At 45.4% G+C, this 24834-nt stretch overlaps 1 protein-coding gene and 1 long non-coding RNA gene across 10 annotated transcripts in view; one reads left to right on the top strand and one right to left on the bottom strand.

The window, feature by feature from the left end:
- Positions 1 to 865: 865 nt before the first annotated feature.
- On the top strand, positions 866 to 14845 carry LOC102554918 (uncharacterized). 4 transcript variants are annotated; one of them, XR_015638617.1, is made up of 4 exons: positions 866 to 1126; positions 11135 to 11232; positions 12127 to 12264; positions 13894 to 14845. It is a non-coding gene; the product is annotated as an uncharacterized LOC102554918 (long non-coding RNA). The 4 variants fall into 4 exon arrangements; XR_015638619.1 differs by lacking the exon at positions 866 to 1126 and adding an exon at positions 2728 to 3048; XR_015638620.1 differs by lacking the exon at positions 11135 to 11232 and having other exon boundaries at positions 885 to 1126; positions 13894 to 14459.
- A 2572-nt stretch (positions 14846 to 17417) lies between these two features.
- Gng2 (G protein subunit gamma 2) overlaps positions 17418 to 24834 on the bottom strand; it is a 100828-nt gene continuing 93411 nt past the window's right edge. For all 6 annotated transcript variants that reach the window (XM_087586637.1, XM_087586639.1, XM_087586638.1 and 3 more), the window contains one exon: positions 17418 to 20842. In XM_087586637.1, the coding sequence (XP_087442763.1) occupies positions 20714 to 20842 (129 nt within the window). In that variant the 3' untranslated portion in view covers positions 17418 to 20713. The remainder of the gene's footprint in view (positions 20843 to 24834) is intronic.

Genomic DNA, 24834 nt, shown 5'->3' with positions numbered 1-24834 from the left:
TTACCTGCCTCCGGGTAGCATGTCTCTGATTTGGGCCAAAGACTATGGGTGACCCTGCTAGTGGCTTTAATAAATTTGATGAATTAAAATCTGAATTGAGCCTAGGGATCTTTTCTGAGTGTTCTGGAACTCCATGACACCATTATCACCTTTACTCTTTAAGAAACTCAAATTTCCTTTACCCCTGCCTGCCAACTCAGCTTAACTGTTCTCTGTCTGAAGAATATCTTCTAGTTCTCCCAGATGCAGAAACAAATCCAGACCCAGGGACCCTGCTCCAGGATTTGCAACAACAATTCCCTAAGATGCAGGCTGAGAAAAGTCCTCCTGGCATAGCACTGCACCACCTAGCAGTTCTGGTGAGTCCCTTCCTACAGCCACATCAATGGGGGTCTGGCGATACCTCTGGAACCAAAAAGCTCTACATCTCAAGAGGCTGTGTGAAGGTAACTCTCTTACCCCATGGCAGTTAGCTGGGACTCCGCCTTTCCTGCCTGTGCATAAACCAGGGACCTCAGGTTATCACCCAGTTCAGGATCTCAAGGAAGCAAATAAATGGACAGAAACCAGCCTCTTACAGCTCCAAATCTTAGCAGATCACCAGATCTATACAGGCTGGGCTTTAAGAATGCTTACCTCTCTATTTCTTTGGTAACAGTTAGCTAGCCCTTGTTTGCCTTTGAAAGATCAGATCCAATGTATAATGAGCCTATCCAATGAGATCCAATGTATAACGAGCCTATCCAATGAGATCCAATGTATAATGAGACTATCCAATGAGATCCAATGTATAATGAGCCTGTCCAATGAGATCCAAGGTATAATGAGACTATCCAATGAGATCCAAGGTATAATGAGACTAGCCAGCCAACATGGACCAACTACCCGAAGAGTTCAAAATTCCCCTACACTCTTTGGGGGAGGCATAACAAAAAGACTTAACAGGATTTCGGGTGTCCCAGTGCAGTTCGACTCTGCTCCAGTATGTAGATTATATTTTATTGACAGGAGGCGAACACTGCCGTATGTTTGAAAGTCATAACGAACTTGCTCCAACGGCCCCAGACATTTCATCTCCAAGAAGGAGGCTCACTCCGCCAAACTATCTAGCACAAGGTCACTCAAGGTAGGAGAACTGTCAGTACCACCCGGAAGGAATCCATGTCCCCCAAACCAAGAAGCAAGTAAGAGAGTTCCCGGGCACATTAGATATTTCAGGCTCTGTATTCCTGAGTTAGATGAAACAGACAGCCATCTGTTTCTTTTGACAGTGATAGGAAAATGTCTCCTTTGGTAGTGGGAACTGGTTTTCTTTGGACCTACATTCCAGGCTTTCGTTAATGATAAAGGATGTTATAGTCTTCTCTGTAGCTGCTTCTTAGCCAAACTAGGTCGTCATGGCCAGGCCCAGAAAGGCTGGAATGGACAAAGGCCTGGAGTAGGGCAGGGTACATCTGGTTTGCTGTCTAGGTTTGGATGGACCATCTGAGGCTGATGAAGTATGGGTAGCTTTGGAACAGGTCTGGAGTGCCGGACCAAAGCTGGAGCTCACGATGGTAGGAGATTTTGTCAGAGCCTCTAGCTTACTTCACGTCTAGGGCTTGCTAGTTTTGGAGGACCACCTGAAGCTGGTATGTTTGGAGCCGTTTGAGTCATTAGTCGACTGCAAATCCACTAGAACAATTATATAGACTAGGAATAGAAGTTAATGATTAGAGACTTAAGCAAAAATTCTATCTACATTTGGAATTTTTAGGTCCATTATCCCAGTAGTTGTGGGAGTGGAGGAGTCCTGAGACCAGGGGAAAGAGACAGAGAGATCCTATCGCTGGGATAGGCGGGTGGGGAAACTTAAGTTATACTAATCCGGGGCCCATTTGACCCATGAGAAGTGGAGCTGAGTCTTATGACTCCCACGATTCCCTGAAGCTTACACGATATTTTTTTAGTTTACAATGAGATATGTCTTAGATATATTAGCATTACCGCTGTTTGTAATCTGTACTAAAATCCACATTGTAGGAAAATCAGCTAACAGGCTCTGTAAGACAGCCAGAGTAGACTCACACCTTTGAGTCATAGCAAAAGCTACAGCTTTGGGTTAAAACCATGAACATTTTTTCCCCGTTTTCCAGAGAGGTAGATATATATAGAGAGTGTACAGAGATGTTTTAGCCCAATGAGAAGCACCCTTAAATCTACATTTAGGGGGTTGGGGATTTGGCTCAGTGGTAGAGCACTTGCCTAGCAAGCGCAAGGCCCTGGGTTTGGTCCCCAGCTCCGAAAAAAAAAAGAAAAAAAAGTCTACATTTAGAAGACAACCTAAGGAAAATTAAAATCTTGAGTTCGTGACTGAATAGTAAGGAGTCAGTGCTCTACCAGCCTACCAGAACTCCACACCCCCGCCCCATGTTAAAACTCTGAGCTTCTGAAGTCTTAGTAAAACAATAGCATAGAAGGGAGAAAGAAATCGGAAATATTTTCTGTAGGGCGCCCTCCAGTGGTGAACAACGGTACTGCACATGTGCAGGTTTTTGCACCGGTGTCAGTTGGCCGTTAATATGCTAATGAGGGGCGGTACCATGCTTAGTGAGGTGATTCATTCTCCGCCAATCCCTGGAGGACAAGTAGTGGGGTGATAGTGGGATGATCCGTGCCCCACCAATCCCTGAGAGATTATTAGCATACTGTTGTGTATATAAGGCTCGTGGTCCCCTGTCCCTGTTCAAGAGAGCTGTACAGTAAAGGCTTGATCGCAGAAGAATCCTGTTGCCTCGCGTCGTTCTTACTGGCGAGATGTTGGGCGCGCGACAATTTTCTATTTCTCATGTACCTTGAACCCTTTTCTTGGACCTTTACAATTTGCATTTACATACTTTAAGTCATTTTCTTAGACCCTCAGGAACTTACTTAAGTGTCCATATCCTCAGAGCATACTCCTCAAAACACTTCCTTACCCCCCTCAGAACATGTATAGACTTTTAACCTTTATTATTTCGTCATTTATCCGGGACACAAAGAGCTGTTACAGAGAACAGTCATTGCAAGGCAAGTTCTTTTTAAATAAAGGAACAGTGAAAAGTTACATCTGAAACCTGTTTATCCTTTAACATGAAGCCCTTTAGCATGACAAACCTGCCAGCCGTTCTCAGCAGGACATCTGGCAGCTCCAGAAACAGCAAGGCCTGATGTCTACGCAGGAAATAAACTATGGTGACTGCAGCCCTGGGGGAAGGAGCTGGTTACCTGCTGCTGTTAAACCGAAAGATCTCAGCCATGCCATTGGAGGTCTGAGAAGAAGAAATTATGGCGGGAAGTCTAATCCAAAAGGCCCTCGTATCAGTTAAAATGGCAGAGACTTGTCCATTACCTAGAAAGTCACCTCCCCTCCCTCCAGGTTCCAGTGGTGCTCCATTGGGGGACAGAGGTCCCAGGACAGCAGCAGTCTTTGTCTGCCAGGCCCGGAAGATCTGAGAGGCTTTCTAGTGGAGAAGGGACTTGGGAGATGACCTCACCTTGCCTAGGCAAAGCGGGGGTGATCAACTTTCCAGTGTCCTGCTGGGTCCTGGTGGCCAATAAGGCATTTGAGGCAGTTTCACACAGTGGTTAGTGTTACCATAATCCTGGTGGAGCCATTGCGCTCCCTTCTTTGGAGTCTTCAGGGTCACTGCTAGGAGCTGGGGTTCAGTAAGCTTTTTTTCATTAAACATTTAAAATGCAGTATCCAGTAGATCTATATGAAGTTTGACAACCAGTATTTATTAAGTATATATGAGCTAAACATACTTTATTTTTACTTGCTTTAGGTATAACCCGGAAGGCTAAATCAAAGCTCGTTCCTGAGAATGAATTATAATTGTACTTAGCATGATTACAAGCATAATTTTGAGTACATTAAAGAATGTGATCATTTATAAGATGACTGAATATTAACTTCCGTATCCTGATCATCCTTAATAGTTTATAAGAAGTTAGCAGCTTTAACAAGATTAGGATTTTACAGCTTTATCCATGTTAAGTTTTAGCCTCAGAAATTATAATATTTTGAATGGAAGGTCTCTTAGTATCAAAATGAAACATGTCGTAAATGTAGCCCATAGAGAGACTGGAAAATTTAAAAACTATAATGTAACTTATAGAGAGATTGGAAACCTTGTTTCTTGTTTGTTTGTTTGTTTGTTTGTTTTCTTTTTCGGAGCCGGGAACCAAACCCAGGGCCTTGAGCTTGCTAGGCAAGCGCTCTACCACTGAGCTAAATGCCCAACCCCCGTTTGTTTTTATTCCTTTATAGTACACCATTACAGACTATTATACTTTCTTGTGTGACTCAGTTTACCCAGATAGTAAAAGCTTAACGAAGTGAGCAAAGACAAAGAGGCTGGACATACGTCTTAATTTCAGTTACCATTAATCTGAGTACACAGAACTTAGCGACTTATGAACCTTGTTTATTAATATATTTTACTTGTTAAACATATATTTTTTTTATTTAAAATTTTCGGGAAAAAATCATCATATAAAAATTGATCCTAATCCAAAATATCTTGGGGGTCTGTTGCTGTCTCCTTAGTTTAAAAAGATGACCAGAATTGACTTCAAAGTTACATATAAATGTGCAATAGCAAATTATGACTACCTATGCGTAGATTTTTAATTATTAACCTTTTTTGTTACAAGCTTTAAGCTGAATTTTTCACTTGGATTTTTATAGGTCCTCCCTGCCCCCACCTTGCAATGGCCTTACAGATCCTGAGAGAAAGTTTGCATTTTAGCAAGAGTTTGGATGACTATTATCTTGAATGAAGGAACAATTTTTGTAAGCGAGAGCCAAGAAAGGGACGGAGTTAGAGATGACGCTCCTGTGTGACGTTTCTGAAAAAACATTTAAATAAAACTGCTGTATATCTTTAGATGTTGACGTCCCTGCACTGAAAAAGTTGATACCCCAAGTAATTTTTTTCTATAGATCCATACCTTTGGATTCCTCCTGCTCTCTCTGCGGTTAATTGTCCTTCGGGACCCCTGTGGTGGAGTTAGGGACAGGCTGGAAGAAGCTGAGGAGGAGGGTGACCCCATAGGAAGACCAGCAGTCTCCATTAACCTGGACACCTGAGCTCTCTCAGATACTGAGCCGCCAACCAGGCAGCCTACAGGAGCTGGTCCAAGGCCCCTGACACATGTATAGCAGAGGACTGCCTGAGCTGGCCTCAGTGAGAGAAGATGCACCTAACCATCGAGAGACTTGAGGCCCCAGGGAGTGAGGAGGCTGGCAGGATGGGCTGAGGTGGGGGTGAGGGGGTTGTGGGGTGAGGGGTGGAGGATGAGGGGGTTAGGTGGGGTGGAGGGGTGGGGACATTTTTTTTTGGACATGAGGACGGGGGTGGGGGTAGGGATAGAGGAATGAAGGAATGGGATGAGGAACTGTTGGAAGGTGGACCGGGAGGGGGATAATGATTGGACTGTACAAAAAAAGATTAAAGATAGTAAATGAGAGAGAGAGAGAGAGAGAGAGGAAAAGGAAGGAAGGGAGGGAGGGAGGGAGGGAGGGGAAGGGAAGGGAGGGAGGGGAAGGGAAGGGAAGGGAAGGAAAGGAAAGGAAAGGAAAGAAGGAAAGGAGAAAGGAAAGGAGAAAGGAAAGGAGAAAGGAAAGGAGAAAGGAAAGGAGAAAGGAAAGGAGAAAGGAAAGGAGAAAGGAAAGGAGAAAGGAAAGGAGAAAGGAAAGGAGAAAGGAAAGGAGAAAGGAAAGGAGAAAAGGAAAGAAAAGAAAAAAGAAAAGAAAAGAAAAGAAGAAAAGAAAAGAAGAAAAGAAAATGTACTTCTGAGAACTGGCCAGTAGAGGGAGCTTGTAAGAAAACATTTCTGTCTAGGAGCTGGAAAATTCCCACCGAGGAGACTCCGTGACTTTAATTATTGTAATTAATGGTAAATTCAAGCAGACTTCCACGGGACACAAACCAGGACAGCCACAAATCGACGGAGGTGCCAAGTGCAGGAAGCACAATGGAGAACCTTCCCAAAACGCTATTCAAGCTTAGGGTTCCCCACCTCGTTCCCCTTACATAATTCAAAAATCTGTGGGATTTAGGACGTGCAATGTTTAGGCTCTTCAGAGTGATCTAGGCTTCCTGAAAAATTATTCCCAAGTAGAAAGACACTGTTGGCTGGGAGTTGTGAAGAAGCTGCTGTTCTCTAGCTTTTAGCTTTCTTGCAACTTGAAGACAGGTAGCAAGAACGTGGTGTCAATGGGTGAAGCTGTATTCTAAGGAAAACACAGAAACTGAAATTTGAATGCCAAGTAATTTCCATATGTCAAAACTTCTCTTTAATACATATTTTTAATTCTATCTATCTATCTATCTATCTATCTATCTATCTATCTATCTATCTATCTATCTATGTTATTATTGCACACAGGCTTTCTCTGTGTAGCCCTGGGTGGCCTAGAGCTCACTCTGTAGACCAGGCTGTCCTCGAACTCAGAGATCTGAGTACCTATGGCCCCTTGGGCACTGGCATAAAGGCATGTACCACCATTGCCCTGTTCTTTTGATAATTTTTAGTCATTAAAGTAAAAGCATTCTTAGCTTGTATACTACAAACACCAGGTGAACTTGGATATGGCTTTGGTTTGTAAACTCCTGGCCTAAGCCAACACTTAGCCCAACCTCCGAACTTCATCTGTAAGGTCTGTGTTTCTCTTCAAGCATACCTGTATAAATATTCTCTTCCTGGGCCCATGGAGAGATAGGCACCTCAAAAACAAACAAGCAAACAAACAAACAAACAAACGATACCCCCAAAACAACAACAACAATAAATTTAACAAACAAATAAAAATCAAATAAACAAACAAAAAAACCCCCACATTTCTTTGAGTACTCTAGAAAGAGAGGCAGATGGATCTTTGTGAGTTGGAGGCCAGCCTGTCTACATAGTGAGTTCCAGGACAGTTAGGGCTGTGTAGAGAGATCCTGTCTCAAAGAACAAAACAAAGGATCAAAAAGAAAAAAAATCTCTTTAAGGTACCACTGTGTATGGCTGAGCAGAGATAGCTGTAAGAAACTAGAGCTGAGGAGCGGGAGAGATGACTCATTGCTCCTTCAGAAGAGCTAGGGTTCAGCTCCCAGTACCCGTGTGGCAACACACAACCCTTTGTAACTCCAGTTCCAAGGAGATCTGACACACGCTTCTGGCGTCTGCAAACACTGCATACACATGATTCACACTCGTATGTGCAGGCAAAACACTCATGTATAGAGTTTGAGTAAATGAAAACTGGGACCCAGGTCGGGATTAATAGAACTGTGATTCTCAGAGAAGGCAGAGATAACTGCTACCCTGGCATGAATAGCGACTGTAGGATGTGCTTCTGGTGTGACAGGCCCTCTGGTGTCCTGGTGCAGAACTAAGGGAGGAAGAGAAGATACTGTTTGAGGCACTGGGATTTGAACCCAAACCAAGCCTTACTGATGGAGGTTTTATGCGAGTGACTCAACATCCCTAGCTCATTTCTCACACTGCAAGGGAAGACACTCCTATGAGGCTTTATGGAGGCTGTCAAGAACTCAAAGCATAGTATAGGTACATTAGAAACTTTCACTCTAAGTACCTGACAGAAACCATGGAAAGCAGGAAGGACCTATTTCTGCTCATGGCTGCAGAAAATGGAGCCCATAGTATGCTATGTTGGTTCTGCGGCCAGCTAGAGGAAGCACGTTCCAGCAGTTTCTTGCTTCTTGGTGGGCAGGAAGCAGAAAGCCAGTCTAGATAGAAACAGGTATAGCCTTCAAAGACAGACTTCCCCGCTCCACCGGTTTTCCAGTTTTCCAAAGTGCTGTCACTTAATAGGGACCAACTGTTCAACCATGAGTCTGTTGGGGTATTTCATATTAAAGTCTTCAATTAGGCACTTAATTCATGCTAAATTTTAGTATCAGGAGATGGAGGGATACCCCCAAGAAATGCCCATGTATGAGAACCAGGAGAGGAGCTGTGGATTAGAACAAAACCAGAAGCTCTTAAGATAGAGAGTATACCAAGTACCGGCTCTCTCTCTCTCTCTCTCTCTCTCTCTCTCTCTCTCTCTCTCTCTCCCTTTCTCTCACTCTGCCTGTCTGTCTCTCTCTGTCTCTCTGTCTCTGTCTCTCTGTCTCTGTCTCTCTGTCTCTGTCTCTCTCAAATCTCTGTCTCTCTCTCCTTCCCTCCCTCCCTCCCTCCCTCCTTCTCTCTGGTTTATAACTGGAGGGGAAATCCTAGGTTTTAATTCAAAACAGTCCAGGTAGGAGTGCCTAACCTTTGATGGCGACAGCCCCATTGTCAACTATAAACATCACACATAACTATGCAGTTTGCTTGCAAACAGGTAAATCATAAAAATCCTTACAGTGCTTTAAGCGAGCTTGTCATTTTGTGTTGAGCCTTAGTCATCACTCTCCTTGAGGGCATGAGGCCCACGGGGCCATGGGTTGTACATGCATGGCTTCCGGATTGCCTAGTTCTGACTGTGGGAGCTTTGTCCTTGCCTTTAAGCTATTCGCCAGCCTCTGATGTAGGCCACTGATGACGAGGTGAAACGGCTCTTGCTCTAACTGTACAACTGAATTCTGCCCCCAAAGAAGCTCGGCTGATTGTTTCCTCTTTCTGAACAAAGCCAGGTTTGCATCCCTTTGCAGATTTATCAGTATTCCAAACCCATGAATGTCTTGGCCTTCGGACTTCCATTTTGAACTCATTATAATATCTGATTGATTCGCTTATTAATAATGAGTTAAATAAAATCTTTGATATGTGTTCTTTCAACACTTTTATGTCAGTCATGATTTTTTTTTTTTGGCATGGAAAATTAGCCCTTAATTTCCTGCTTGATTATGAACTCGAAATCAGAAATGTTTTTCCTAGAAAGCCTTTAACGGCATCTTAGGAGACAGTCCGTTTCCCTCTTTCTCCTTTAATCATCTTCTCTTTTAGCTGGGCATAATGGTGCGTTGCCTTTAATCCCAGCAGCACTCAGGAGGCAGAGGCACAGGGATCTCTGTGAGTTCAGGGCAGCCAGAGCTACACAGTGAGATCCTGTGTCTTAGTTTGGGTTTTATTGCTTTGGAGAGACACCATGACCATGAAAACGCCTATAGAGGGGAACATTTCGTTGGGACTGGCTTACAGTTCCAGGTAATCATAATGAGTCTATTATCATCTGAGTGGGACACATGGCAGCATCCAGGAGGTGCTAGTGGAGCTGAGAGGTCGCCATCTTGACCCACGGGACACAGAAGGGGACTGTGTGTCACGATGGGCATAGCTTGACTATAGAAGACCTCAAGGCCTTCCTCCACAGTGACATATTTTCTCCAACAAGGTGACAACTACTCCAAGAAGGCCATACCTCCTAATGGTGCCACTCCCTATCGCCAAGCATTCAAACACATGAGTCTATGGAGTTTGAAGTCATAACATAATGCAAAATGCATTTAGTCCAACTTCAAAAGTCCCCATAGTCTATCACAGTCTCAACAATGTTTAAAGGTCCAAAGTTCAAAGTCTCTTCTGGGATCCATGCAATCTCTTAAATGTAGTCCCCTATAAAGTCAAAATAGAGACAGATCACAGCCTTCCAACATAGAATGGCACATTCCAGAGGTAGGGAAAGGAGCATAGTGAAGAAACACTGGAGCAAGGCAAGAGTAAAACATCGGCTGGCAAACTCCAAACTCTTTTATCTCCTTGGCTGATGTCAAAGTGCTCTTTAGATCTCCGACTCTTTTCAGCTTTGTTGACTACACACCTCTCTCTCTTTTCTGGTTCCACCCCCCTGTTAGCAGCTTTCCTTGTTAAGTATCCCATGGCTCTGGCATCTCTCATCTCTTGGGGTCTCCAAAGCCATCCAGGTTTCACCTTCACAGCCTCACTCCATACAGAGGGACCCCACACAGGGATAACCATGCATGCCTGGCCTTGGTGACTGTCCTTAGTTTCAGAAGGAGATTCCACAACCCCTTTCTTCTATCCTTGACTTTCAAGCAAGAACCACGTGGCCGAAGCTGCCAAGTTCTGCTACTTGCTGGGGCTGGAACACGGCCCCCCCATTCAATTACATCTCCAGCCAAAATATGACAAGAATGATCTCTGGGCAACAAACTAAAATTCTTCACCCCTGAAACTTCTTGAGCCAGGTCCCCGCAGTTCAAATCACCCTCAGGACAGCTTTCTTCCATGCTTCTGCTCCTTTCCAAATCCAAAATCCCAAAATTCACATTCCTTCAAAACAAAAGCCTGGCCAGGCCCGTCATGGCAATACCCTAGTTCCTGGTACCAACTTCTGTCTTACGGTTTTATTGGTGTGAAGCAACACCATCCTATAAAGGAAAACACTGAACTGAGGCTGGCTTACAGAGTCAGAGGTTTAGTCCATTATCATCACAGCAGGAATCATGGCAGCATCCGATAGGAAGATATGGTGCTAGAGGAGTTGAGAGTTCTGCATCTTGATCTGCAGGATGCAGAAGCCTGTTCCAGACTGGGCATAGCTTGAGCATAGGAGACCTCAAAGCCCACCTTCATAGGGACACACTTCATCCAACAGGGACACACCCACTCCAACAAGGCCACACCCACTCCAACAAGGCCACACCCACTCCAACAAGGCCATGACTCCCAAACATACCACTCCTTGTGGACCATGCCTTAAAACACACCAGTCTAAGGTGGCCATACCTATTCAAACCACCACATTCTAGCTTGTTTTTTTTTTTAAATCTTCTCTTTCTACTTATATCTGCTTGTGACTCTTCCTCCGAACAGTTCAAGTACTTTGAATGATGCTTAAATTTCCATCCACAAAAGAGAGCCAGATGAGACAGCATTCCCCGAATAGCAATCAGCTCTCCTCGACTTTCATGTTTCTTTCATGTTTAAAAATTCCTGACCGTGGGGTTGGGGATTTAGCTCAGTGGTAGAGCGCTTGCCTAGAAAGCGCAAGGCCCTGGGTTCGGTTCTCAGCTCCGAAAAAAAGAAAAGAAAAAAAAAATTCCTGACCGCCAGTGATTAGGACTTTGGTTTATGTGAATTGTATCTATCTATCACCACTCACCAAATTAGAGACTAAACCAATATATTTTGAAATATTTGTGTTTACCAGGCAGGATGACTCACACCTGTAATGCTAACCCTTAGCTGAAGTGAGCAGATAATAGCCATGAACGCGAAGTCGGTCTTAGCTACATAGCAGGCTATAAGGTGAGACTTAAAAACATACATACAGTAAATGAACATAAATTGCGTTGCGTTAATTCATTGAAAATAACAACAGCAAACCATTTCATGTTAGCAATTTTTTAATATAAAAGATTACACTTTCCAGGACAAAGCTATGCTAAGAAGATGGACCTCATTACCCTGTAGCTTCTCAAACTTCTCACTCTGTGAGGTGATGAAAGGAAAAGTAACACTCAAGGACTATTACTAATTCATCCTCTACCTTGGAGATCCCCCAGAGGGGCCTCTGGGACCCGATAGAGCTCCTGGAGCACTCTGTGAGAACTGACATTATAAAATAAACTCGAACCTCCTACAGATGGGGCCAGTGGCATTTCGGTGGTGGATGTGCCGGTGCACTGTGCTAGTCTCCATCTGAGAATGCCGGTTTGCTTTCGCAAGCTTTCTGGGACAGCTTTTCCTTGTATGTGCGCATGCGGAGGAATGCATGCATGCGCAGCAGCATCTGTTGATCTGTGCTGTGCTTCAGATCCAAGTTTGCGTGGGCTTTCACGTGTTCTTGGCATTTGGACCGAAAAGGGATGGAGATTGGGGTAGAAATGAACACCCCTTGTCTTAGCTTTCTCTGAGGTTCCGATGAGGATTACAGCTATATGGGTAAAATTCTAGTCTTGCTTTTCTTCCAAAACTTTGTTCCAATCATGGCTGGAGGCAAAAAAAGTCCCAGAAACCTCCATTGCCAGTGGTATGTCTCTGCTTCTGACCCACTGACAGTTGCTGGGCTTAGTTGACACAGCATCTGTTAGAACAGCAGTTGGAAAAGGAAGAATTCTTTCTCCCCTTCTGAAAGTCTTAAAGAAATAATCACACCTTGAACCATCCCTGATGTAATCAATATTGATTCTCCTGACACAGGCTCCATGAGACCAAGAAATATTCTCTGTGCCAGGTAAACCTGACAGCTTCTGCCGACACTGTCTAGGCACCACGTCAACTCAGTGAAGAGGGGGTTTAAATGTTGACTTACAACGCTGAAGTCTTCATGCCAGAGAGGTAATCAAGAGGTTTGATGTTCACAGATTGTGTATCTTAGAACAGCACAGCCAGAACTTCCCTTAAAACCTAATTTACACTCTAGGGTAGAAATTAAGAACAAAGTCTTTGAAATCAGGACGGGTCTACATAGGCATCCATCACTGGTCTGCTAATTGGGAGAATGCCAATCTTTTGAAACCTCACATTCTTTATCTACAAAAACAGGATGAATTTGTTTGGGTTCTTGCTAGGTCAAGGCCTGAGTCAGTGGGTTGATTGCAGGGAGCTTGGTGGGTGGATGTGCTAAGAATGACCACAGCAGGAAACATGTAGGAAGAGGAAGGGAGGTATGGGGCTGGAGGGATGCTCTCAGCCATGAGACACTATCTTCCGACAGAGAATGCAGGTTCGGTTTTCAGCACTTACGTTAGACACAACTGTTTGTGACTCCAGCTCCAGAGTATCCAACACCCTTTGGGGCAGGGCCTCTACATATATGTATATATGTATGCATGTATGTATATATGTATGTATGCATACGTGCATGTATATGTATGCATGTTTGTATAGATGTATTTATGCATACGTGCATGTATATGTGTGCATGTATGTATATATGTATGCATACATGCATGTATATATGTATGCATACATGCATGTATATATGTATGCATGCATGTATATATGTATGTATGCATACATGCATGTATATGTGTGCATGTATGTATATATGTATGTATTTATGTATATATGTATATAGCATATATACATAAACATAATACATATATACATAATTAAAATAGTAATAAATTAAAATTAAATGAGAAAAGGAGGCAGGTTGAAGGAGCAGGAGTCGCTGAAGTGAGCTATTGAGCTGGTTTCCGTTGGAGATGACTGGGGCAAGCCAGTTAGGAACTCTCAGGCCAGCTGTAGAAACTGCATCCAGAATGATCCCTCTGGAGGGTGGAGCATCAGACATTGCCCCAGACTTGCCTCCCTCATTGGCTGAGAGCTGCCTCGAGAGGGAGGGAGAGAGAGGAGGGGTAGAGGGGACAGGGAGGGCACCAGTTTCCTCTGGGAAAGCGTAGCCTGCTGAGAGCATCCCGCTGCAGCTGCTTCTGAAGTCAGAAGTGGGTCATGCATGTGTTAGGAGGCAGGAAAGGTATCTGCTTCAGGAGACACATGATGCTCTCTGAATTGTTGTGGGGACTGATTGGCTTACCATGTACAAAGCGCGGGGCCTCGCGCCTCATGTCCAGTTAAGTGCTTAGTGCGTGCTTGCTTTACTGTCGCCGCTAGTGCTCTTGTCATTGATTATTATCGTTGTACCTCGCTAAGTGGCAGGCAGGTTAGAGGGCTAACATGGGCTAGAGGTTTCCAGGAAGGACAGAATCTGCAGCCTATAAGGCTTGCTGTGACCTCTGACCAAGTAGGCCAATTATGGATTGTTGCTGGATAGCTGTCCGTTGGGGGGGGACACCTATAATACCTCATGTTAATGCTAGGTAAGGAGTCACTATACTGTATTATTTAGGGACTAGGGACAAGGGAGAAAAATCATGGCATGCTCAATACAGATGAAGATTGTTTTCTAAATAGTTTCTGCCCATAAATGAATATTAACTTTCTCTTCTTATTTTTTTTTAGTTACATTGTCAAATTTTGAATACAAGGATAAAATATGCCCAGTTGTCTGGGGTTGGAAAGCAAGCTACCATTGCTACAGAATAGCATATGACAGGACTCTCTGCTGTGACAGAAATATTCCGGATCTGTTTCATTCACTATGGTAACTGCTGGCTGAGTGTGGCTACTGGACACTTAACATGTGATCGGCTTATGTGAGGAGCTGAACATTAATATTACTGAAATCTACAGCTAGCTTTGAATAGTCACGCACGGGCAGAATAGAGGGCGATCAGCCAGTGATCTCAGTGATCTTAATCGGAGAAGGAGTCCCCTCCCTCAGGCCTAAGCTGTCTCTGGTCACTGACCCTGCAGAAGTCTACAAGCCTTTAAGTATCATCGCTGAAATAAAGGATTGATAGATGCCCAGCCCATGGCACAGGAGCATGGATCTCACTCAGATTGGTCAGGAGAGAAGGGCAAGACCTCCATTCAGCTTTGGACCATTGTTCTGTGTGGAGAACTTCATTTTCAGTGGCCGTAAGGCTGGAGGAGTAAAGGGAGGTTTCTATAAAGGGTATCCCTGACTCCCGAGATGGTTATAGTTTCCCAGAGAGACAAGATTCTCATGTGGTAGGCTATTAACGTCAACATCACCCCCTCTGGTCCAGAACCCGCCTCTGCTGTCCTTCCAGCTTCCTGTGTTCTTGGGAACCCGCAATTGACTTTTATTTTCTCTGTTAACCCACAAACTCCATTCTGTCCACTCTGACACAGCACCTCAAATACTGCAAAATACCATTTGTTTGGAGGTAAAGGGTGAAGTCAAAGGCGGCCATGATAATCCTGAGGGGATTAGCTCAAAATTAAAGAGATTGAGGAAGCAAAGAGTCACAGGGGGGGTTGGGGATTTAGCTCGGTGGTAGAGCGCTTGCCTAGCAAGCGCAAGGCCCTGGGTTCGGTACCCAGCTCCAAAAAAAAGAAAAGAAAAAAAAAAAAAGAGTCACAGGGCAGTAAAAGGGAAGAGAACCCTGGTGAATCAGGAAGATTGGCAAGGTAGGGCCAGGAGCTCTCGAGCCTTGAAGGAGGATGTACGTGGCTGGAGTACTGTAAAGCAGAGCATCATGGGATTCTAAGCCGGGCCATGTCAGTCAGTCTGGCAAGGAGTTCAGTTTCCTTGGGACGCCTGTTCTGCCCATGTGACCATAATGTCTCCAGTCTATACCTAGCTTGTGAGACCAGAGACGTTTGCCAGGCACTTTTCCTGGGACTGTCACGGCCTTTTCCCTGTAATTGCTGGCCTGGTTAGAGCTGATAGCGTCCACATGCTGCACAGGGAAACGCAGAGGAGAACAGGGCACACGTAGGACACGACTGAGCACAGGAAGCCAGCTGGGTGTACGGTGGACCTGTTTCTGGGCTCTTCTTAGGCAGTTGTGACGATCCTGCCACCTGCAATTGAAGGAGCTCGATTCTAGACCACCTGGGTGCCGTTGCCGAGAGTGGGAGGATGTGAGAGTGAACGTAGCAGTGCGTGCGGTAGAAATTTGGGCACAAGCCACTAAGGGTTTGAGCCAGGGAGTGTGTGTGGCTAGCGAGGAACGTGTACCGGGAGCTGAAATTGGGCTGCCTAGTGTTTGGGTCTTCTAGGGTTGCTGGCAAGTAGTGGCCTCCTTCCCCATTGTGTCCTCCATGACACCTGCTTGTCCGTTTTCTTTCATTTGGCCACTTTTTTTTTTTTTTTGATTTCGAGACGAGGTTTCTCTATGAGCCTTTGCTGTACTAGAGCTCACTTCGATACACCAGGTGGGCCTCAAACTCCTAGCTCCACCCGCCTCTGCCTTCTGAGTGCTGGGACTAAAGGCGTGGGCCACCATACTGGGCTCTGTTCGGCCACTCAGTAAGACACATGAATTCAGTGGTCTTCCCTCAGTTTCATAGCAAGGCGTGTTCATGGGTTTGGGCTGAGATCGCATGGGGACCTGGAGCCTTGTTCTAACTCTTCAGCTCACTCAGTGGGCTGAGAGTGAGTGCCACATGTGCCTGAGGTCACCAGATACCATCAACCTGTGACTTAGGGCAGGGATGCAGTTTCCCAGCTCCGCTGGGAGTTCTCCCCGAGGAAGGGCCGGGAACCCAAGGGTCCCTTCATCGAAATCAACTCTCCTGATTCTAAATAGAAGAGAATGTAGATTTGGGGCAGAACCAGAGGGAAAGGGATTTCCCTTGGCAAATTATTTGCAATTTGTGGATTGGAGCTGACCCAGCTCTAATTCCCTCTGTCACTGCGAGCGCTGACTAAAATGTGACTGGCTTATTAAAGAAGGAAAGCTGGAGAAGGTCCTCCCAGGGGGCCCAAATGAACCAGGAACAGAGCCAAAGCCCACCCACATCCTCCTGACAGGGGCTCAGGCCAGGGGCTGGCTGGCTCCTCACCTGCCTTTCTGTGTTTACTCCTATGCAATCGGTGCCTTTCTTTAGCAGCAGGAGAAGCAAACAGCGCTAGAGAGGGTCCAATAGTCAGACAACAGGCGGCATGCAAGGGAATGCATGTTGTTAGGTCAACATCAGAGAATACGAGTTTATGTGTGTGGTGGGGAGGGGCAGGATCTTTCCTTTGAACATGCATCGCAGGTGATTCTGAGAAACAGTGATGGACTTGGGATCAGTAAGGTACGAACTCCGCTGCGTGGCTCCTCCACCCATGGGTTAGAGAAGCCGACGATGCTGACGAAAGTCCTAAGGGAGCCAGCGCCTCCTTCTTCACTAGGAAAACCTACTCTTGGTGCCATCTGATGGACAGTCAGGAGGCCTTTCAGCAGAGTCTAAACTTTAACTTTAACATTTAACTTCACTTACTGGGGGAGGTGGTGTTGAGACAGGAGGATTACAAGTGTGAGCACTGCCTGGGATGTAGAGTGAGCTCAGGGCCAGTCTGAGCAATACGGCGAGATCCCGTTCAAGTGTTTTCAAAGCAGAAGACAGAGCTGAGCTTCTAGCTCAATGAGCTTTTCCAGCGTTTATGCAGCCATAGGTTCGACTCTAGTACTGAGGGGGGTGCCTTTATTGACTGAGGCCTTCAAGGAGCTTCTGGATCTAGAATGCAAAGGGCCTGACTTCTCTAGTAAGTTATAAAACCAGACAGAATAATACACTCTGAGTGGGCGGCACTATCGTGTAGCTATAGCAAGTTAAAATCTCTATACAGCTAATTTCTCTCTCTCTCTCTCTCTCTCTCTCTCTCTCTCTCTCTCTCTCTCTCTCTCTCTCTGCTCTAGCCTGCAGAACTCTGAAGATATTCCCTCCAGTGCTTGTTTCTTCACAAGGGCTGTATATAAGGCACAGTGACTAAGGGAGGGGAGATTTACACAGAGCTCCAGATAAGATGCATTTTTCCTCTTCTTTAAATCTGCTATGAGCTGACTCCTCAAGAGAATCCTTTTCTCTGTTTCCCTGTCATTCTGTATTTCCAGGCCCCTCTCAAATCAGTACTGATGTGGGAGGTGGCCCACAGGTCCTTGCAATGAAAGTGACCCCATAGGAAATGAATCTGAAAATTCCGTTTATTAAAACAAACACACAGTTCATGTGGGATAAAGGTGTGCACATCACATTCAGGTTTCCCTGCTTCCGAGGTTTTTAAGCTGGGCGTGGCAGCTCACGCCTTTATTCCCAAGCACTCAAGAGTCAGAGGCAGGGGGAATCTTTGAATTCGAGGCCAGCCTGGTCTACAGAACAAGTTCCAGACAGCCACAGCCACATAGTGAGACCCCGTCTTGAAAAAAACAAAAACAAAAACAAAAACAAAACAAAACGAAGTCCAGCCAACCAAGAAACCCCCAAAAGCAAAAACCCCATCAAAACATAAGATAACCCACCCCCATTTTTTCTGTTTTCTCCTCTTCAAAGACACATTCTACAGATCTTATACAGGAAAAGTGTGGCGATCTGAACCGTGGTACAATTGTTGGCCTGTGAGACACAATAGACACATAATAATTCATCATTTTCAGGATTGGCTAGAAGCAAACACCAAGGGGGAAAAAAGCATTAAAAAAAATCTGCTAAAGGTCACCAGCTTGATTTTCTCAAAACTCATGTGAGTACAAGCATGTGGGGAAAAGTATGATACTTGTCCTTCTTCTTAAATCTGATGATTTGACTTACATCACACTTACTTTCAAACTTGAAAACATTTTAAATTGGAGTTGATAATAAAATGGTTCAGGTATCTTAATAGACATTGCATTATAAGTATGATATTTATTATTTATTAATTCTAGGGCAGATTTTAATTATTTTCCTGGTATAGAGAAATGAGGGTCTTAAATGGTTAAACTGAAGTTTCCTATTAGTTAACCCACGATAAAATTATGCTGGTGACAATGGTGGTTGACATCCCGAAAGAATTAAGCTCTTTGGAGCCAATCCAAGTAAACAAACCCTTTTTCCCCTTTAATTAACACAAGCATCAATGAGTCAAAACTGATTCCAGCCATAGCTCCATACCGAAGGATATGAAATTGTAAAAAAGACTATATTTTCCTGAAACTTCTGTGTGGAAGAGGACAGAGCTTCCTGCCCTTTTATCCTGTGGGCATGCTCACAAGTAATTTGCAACTCCTGAATGTTTAATTGCTAGACCTGTACAAGGGGCACTCTAAAGATTAGGTTCCCCTTTTAACTGCTTCAGAGATCTAAATTTGCACAGAAGTCTGGAATCCTCCTAGTGTACCCCACAACCAGCACAGAGTGCCCCAGTCACGGATGTTGACATGTGAACACAGGTTCATGTCTCTGCTCACTTTGAATGTGATTCTTTTACCGGATTCTACAGTGTTATTAATTGCATTATCTGTAAGCTGACAGTGGTTTGGTTTTTGTTTTGTTTTGTTTTGTTTTTGTCTGTTTGTTTTGACCATTAAATCTTCATGAGCATCCCACCAACTCTAACAACCCCCCTAGACCCTCCGGAACAGAAGTTTCAGGTTACAGAATTGCATTTGCTCATTGATAATCAGTCCTGTACCCTCGTCTCTCCCACCCCCGGCAGAAACTTTAAATGGGCATAGTTCACTCCTTTAGCTGAAAACCCATAAGAGTTAGGAAAAATATCTTACCAAATCTATTTTGAAAATGTGTCCTTGCCATAGGAAGTCTCTTCCCTTCAGAAGTACTACCAACTTTTAAAATGGGAAGAGAATGGCAAGAGGAGGAAATAAATTTTACTTGGGTTTAGTGGTTTTTTAGGATTTGAAAACAAAAAGACGTACGTGTAAGAGGCTCTCCTTGACCGCGTAGGTGACAGAAAGTCTGAAGGCAGCCGAGGCCTTCTGCTACTGACGGAGGGTTTAACTGTAATGAAAAATACTCGCTCCCGGTGCCTTATTGTGGGAAGAGAGCACTAGCCAGAGGGAGCTATAAGTAAGGCAGAGAGGCTCTGAGAAACAGGGTGGAGAAGAAAGCAGTGAATGCTTTGAAATCTTGGGGAAGTGAAAAACTGGGGCCACGTCAGCCGGAAGAAGAGTCAGCCACAAGGTCTGCTCAGAGCACAATTCGGGGACTTTGTTTCTTAAACAACAAGCATCCCAAGGCTGGCCGCCTCCCTTGGAGCCATGGGCTTACTTCTTCTGATGCTTGAACTATAGAGGGCTGTGGTTGCCTAGCTATCTATGAACATGGAAAGCGTTCCTTTGCACATGCTTTCCACGGTTCCTGGAAGCGGGAACGGGCTGATGTTATATTCTGACAGTGCCTTCCCAAGCCACCATGGACACCTGCCTGGTCTCCAGTGCAGGAGTAACCCAGCTGCCCTGGATCCCGGGTGAGCCCGAATGCCGTGGGTCCGGGTACTTAACACCACAGGTCACTAGGAGGTATTTCAGGCATGGCTAAGGCGTTGAAGTGATTCGATTATCAAAGTACAGAGGATTTCCCCCCACTCCCTGGCCTCTTTTTCTCTCACTTCTCTTATTAGTTTTCCAGCTAAACAATGAAACTTCTGAATGGATGCGATGTAGGGACATGTTCATGCAGTGTCACTCAAAAACTACCACGGATATGAAAGCACCGGTCACAACACATGATTTACTTTTACTCGCAGAATCGAAACTATCATATACAAATATTGAGAATAGTGGTAAGGGGACACACAGAGAGCCGGCATTGTGGTGTGTGTGCGTGCGTGCATGTGCGTGTGTGTGGTATGATTTCTTTGTTTTCTTATCGTTATTCTCATGAAGAAATCCCATGGGGAAACATCTTTCTAAACATCTCCTCCTTGGAGGTGAGTCTAACACACAAACCCAGCCTAATCCCCCCAGTCCTCTAACAGAGAGGGGTAGAGAAAGAGAAAGGGAAGGAAAAGAAAAAGGCACAAAAGACTATAAACGTGGAAGCCATTAAACTGGACTGTGGCTACACAGGGCGACATCTTATCAGAGGGTACTTGAAGGACAATTCTCATTCCCAGGATGTCAGCCATATCTCAGCTCAGGACACCAGCTTTAATGTTTATTTTGTTTGTTTATAAATATGAAGCAGAAATGTAAGGTCCTGGGGGGTGGGGGGGTAGCAGAAAAGAAGTGACACCAATCTCGTTTTTTTTATACACTCCCCTCCTCCAGGCCGGTCTGCAGGGTCAGATCTCTAAAGTTAGGACATGGAATCAAGCTTTCATTCTCATGAGGGGACAGTTCTTTAAACATGCACAGCCCGGAGTGTCCAGGATGGTTCTCCTTCCTCTCTTTAAATGCTGCGGACGAGAAAGGCGCCCACTCTGCTAGGAACTCTACATCAATGTCCCGGGAGCCCCGACCATCTTCAGCCTCCTCTCAGAGACTTAAAGGATGGCGCAGAAGAACTTCTTCTCCCGAAAGGGATTTTCTGAGGCCGGGACTGGGGTCAGCAGGGGATCTTCCTTGGCATGTGCCTCACAGTAGGCCATCAAGTCTGCAGCTGCCTTGGACACCTGCATGGGAAGGCAAAGACATCTGAGAGGATGGACAGGCACGGACCCAAACACCACCGCTCAGCCACTCAGGACCCCAGCTTTGGGGTCCTCCACCTTGGAGTTCATCCAGCTAAGCACTTGAAAGCCAACGGATGTAAGTGAAGGGCTACACCCCGCCTGCATAAGCTCTGCTTCCTGGTTGTCAGTGAAACCGACCTGACTGACAGCGCTGTGGCCGGCAGGTGGGGATTTAGGAGCGAAGCAATCAGGGCCTCAAACAGAAGAGCCACTTGACTCGAGAATCGGAGAACCGAGCAAGCACCAACCTTCCCCTTAAACCTTTGTGCCATGATACCTTAGTTGCTGCCGCTGAGTCCCAGCACTGGTGGCAGAATTATACCAGTGAGATAACCTAGGGAAGACATCGAATCCCACACAAAGGGTGCTCTTGACCTAGGAGAGTCATTGCTATCTCTCTATAGCCACACCCCTGCTTCTGGAATTCTCCTTAGAATGCCTACAGCTAGACCGGTGTCCCTTTCTAACCAGAAGGCATACTAACATGCATGCACGCACGCATGCGCGCGCGCACACACACACACACATGCACAACACACACACACACACACACACTGATATCATATAGTATAGAAAATATTCATTACAGTAGCACCATGTGACTCCAACCAAGAAGGCTCCCATTGGAGGAGCTTCGCGTTTTGGGGAGGTGTCGTGCGCACTGCCAGCTCCCTGTGAGGAATTACCAATGGTGCTATCCTCCGCAGTTGTTGCACGTTTTTGTTACTTGAGGAGCTAGATTTAACTTTGAGAGATAAGCTGACATCTGTCGATGGGGTAGGTGATCCTACCAGAAGAATGTCATTTGGAATCAGCAACATGGAGTCAGTCATTGGATTCTTACATGACACCGTATGCCTGTGCTGAGGCTCACCAACTGTAGGGTGTGAAAGTCTCTCACGGTGACCACTGCAAGTATAAGCTTCTCTAAGACAACATGGAGTCAGTCATTGGATTCTTACATGACACCGTATGCCTGTGCTGAGGCTCACCAACTGTAGGGTGTGAAAGTCTCTCACGGTGACCACTGCAAGTATAAGCTTCTCTAAGACTCGGGCAGATTATACTATAACTACATTCCATGCTTCACTCCAGGTAGGCTCCATATATCTGCACAGTGATAATCAGACTAGCTTATATCACAAGTGATTTGTTCTGGCCAATGAGATGTGAGCAGAATCGATGCTAATTACTCTGGGGCAGAAGAATCAGTGCATGACCTGCCAGGCACGCTTCTCTCTCCCTCTCTGTCCATTTGAACTAACAATCAGGACCTCCCTGCCCAGTTCACGAGTCTCCAGGAAGGGATCAGTGGCCACACCCTTGCTCTGATCCTTGCCTGAGGACCAAGTGGATTAGACGTCCATCGCTTAGAGCTTACAACAGTTTTAAGATTAACAGGTTGGACACAGAAATCAGTTTTACAGTCTCAATCAGCAAACGCTCAGCTTTTCTTTCTCTGCTCTCTTAGCCGCCGGCCAGACAGAAGGACTATTCTAGTCAGACAGAAGCACTATTCTAGACAGACACTGTGCCATAGGCCAGGGTGACAGTGACTCGGTGTGGAGTGGCTGCTGCTCTGATAAGGGAAAATCTCACAGCAGCTCGATAATCATAAGCCTACTTTGTTCTCGACATCAAGTTAAAATTTCTCTTGCTCTGTAGTAGAAGTAAAATTTTTCTGCTCTGCAGAGTAGACCTGTGTAGGAAGTGCCAAAATATAGGGGAATGATTACTGCTGGGAAGGCCAGCTTACCTTGATCTGGATGTAAACACTGAAATAAGCATTTGTTCCCTGTCACTGCCTTGATGCAGCACTACCAACCAGATGGCTTAACGCAGCACCAGTATGTCCTCTCGGCACAGCAGCGCCAGAAATGTTATGTTTGAAATGAAGGTGTCAGTACGGTTGATGCCCAACCCTCTGAGCGAGAATCTGCCCCGTGACACTCAGCGCCCGGTGGCTGTGGTGACCTTTTGGGATTCCATGCCTTGCGCACAGAGCACTCCAATGCCAACCCCTACCTTTTATGTGGCATTCGTCTCTTTGTTGCTCAAATCCGTCAGTCATTGCGTGAGGGTCTGCCCTCACCCTGCTCTAACGTGAATGTTAGACGTGTCCCACCGAGCATCTTTCCTTCCCATCTCTGTGAGAGTGCATCGGTATAAATCACCATCCACCTTGTGTAGATGAAGGCTTGAGGCTCGGCAGATTCCCGGAGCTTGCTCGCAGGCGGGCAGAGACGCACGCCGCAGAAGAACTCGGATGCTGATGTTTTGCCGTTACAGGCGCAGCTGCCTGCATGCAAACGACTGAAATGCCTGGCTAGTTCCAAAGGTGGGAACTAATTCTCCATGCATCTTTCCCAAACTCGACGATGATGAGATGAAAGGAAAAGGACTGTTCTAGCCGTGGCTCCCCCAAATGAGGGCAAAGGTCAGACTTTGAGGGGAAATAGCGAACATTTTTTTCCCTGTGGCTTTTACTTATTCGAGCAATAGGAGTGGATGGGTTTAACAGGACGCAGCAACTGTAAAATCGCACTGCCGTACCCACATTTGTTAGGAAGAGCTCTACTACTCAACCACGGCGCTCGCACACAGGCACACGGCATGACGTTTCTGAAGCACTCTTTACCCGAGATTTTATTTTCCCTTTGTGTGTGTGTGTGTGTGTGTGTGTGTGTGTGTGTGTGTGACTGCGTGCATGTCTGTGCACCCCATGCACGCAGCACTCCAGGAGGTGAGAAGGGGGCACTGGATCCTATGGGACTGGTGTTACACAGACTGCCACATGGGTGCTGGGAACCAAACCCTAGTCTTCCGTAAGAACAGCCAGTGCTCTCACCACCAAGTCATCTCTGTGCATCTCAAAGTCCTCTTTATGGCACAGAAGATACTAGAGCGGGAAAATTAATAACATGGAATCGTTTGTAGTTTGTATCTGAACAAACGATTCTGAGCAATTTCCTTTTCAAAATATATTGTTTCCTCCCGAGACTGCTGTCTCTTGAGGATGATGACCCCACACAACACTGGAATCTTGCTGACAGCTGGAATAGCTGCTGGTATTTATGGCCTTTGCTATGTGTCCAAACTGTGTAAACTGCTTTACGCCAAGTGTCGTCGTTAGTCTGTAGAAGAGTTGTACGAGTCTGTAAGTTACTAATACCCTCACACTTTTTTCAGTTGATTTCTTTGAGACAGGATCTTCCTATGCTGTCCCGGCTATGTAGCTCAGGCTGGTGTGAAACTCTGGATCCTCTAATCTCTTGGGCACTGGGATTCCAGATGTGTGCCATCATGTCCAACATCATGTCTTCAATGTGGGCGTGTGGATTCTAGATTTCACTGAGTAAGTGCTTGGCTTAGGCGTCAGCTCAGAAGCAGAAAAATGTTCATGTTCATGTTCCTAATTTAACCTCTACATAGACCGTCACATGTGTCCCTTCTCTTACAGTAAATCATGTGATGCTCTTCCTGGATCTCACACTTTGGGGTTATCCTTTCTAACACTCTGCACACAGCGTCTTTTATATTCACAGGCCTAGTTGTTCATGAAGACTCTCTCTGAACCTTGGAACAGTCCAAGAATAGCCTACGCTTAGATCCCTCGCCGTCACCTCCATTCAGCCCCACAGTCGGAAGCCCTTCCTTTCCAGGACAACCGAAGGGGCCCGAGGATAGAATTAAAAGAGTGGTTTGTGAAGTTGGATGATAAAAATCATTCCTTTATTTTTCACTAACCTCAAATGGAAATTTATCATCTCCTTTCATTATAAACACGAGCCGAGCAGGAGAGCGAGCCAGTCAATAGAACAAGATATTTTCAGTCATAATACAATCATCTTCAGATCTCAACATCGTACTAACAGTCACCCACTTTATGGTTATAGACGTGGTATTAGACACTGTAAATAAAGGGACATATC

Source organism: Rattus norvegicus, chromosome 15 (genome assembly GCF_021556685.1).
Source record: "Rattus norvegicus strain SHRSP/BbbUtx chromosome 15, alternate assembly SHRSP_T2T, whole genome shotgun sequence".
NCBI lineage: Eukaryota > Metazoa > Chordata > Mammalia > Rodentia > Muridae > Rattus > Rattus norvegicus.
The sequence above is the reverse complement of the archived record's forward strand: the minus strand, read 5'-3'. Positions and strand labels throughout refer to the sequence as shown.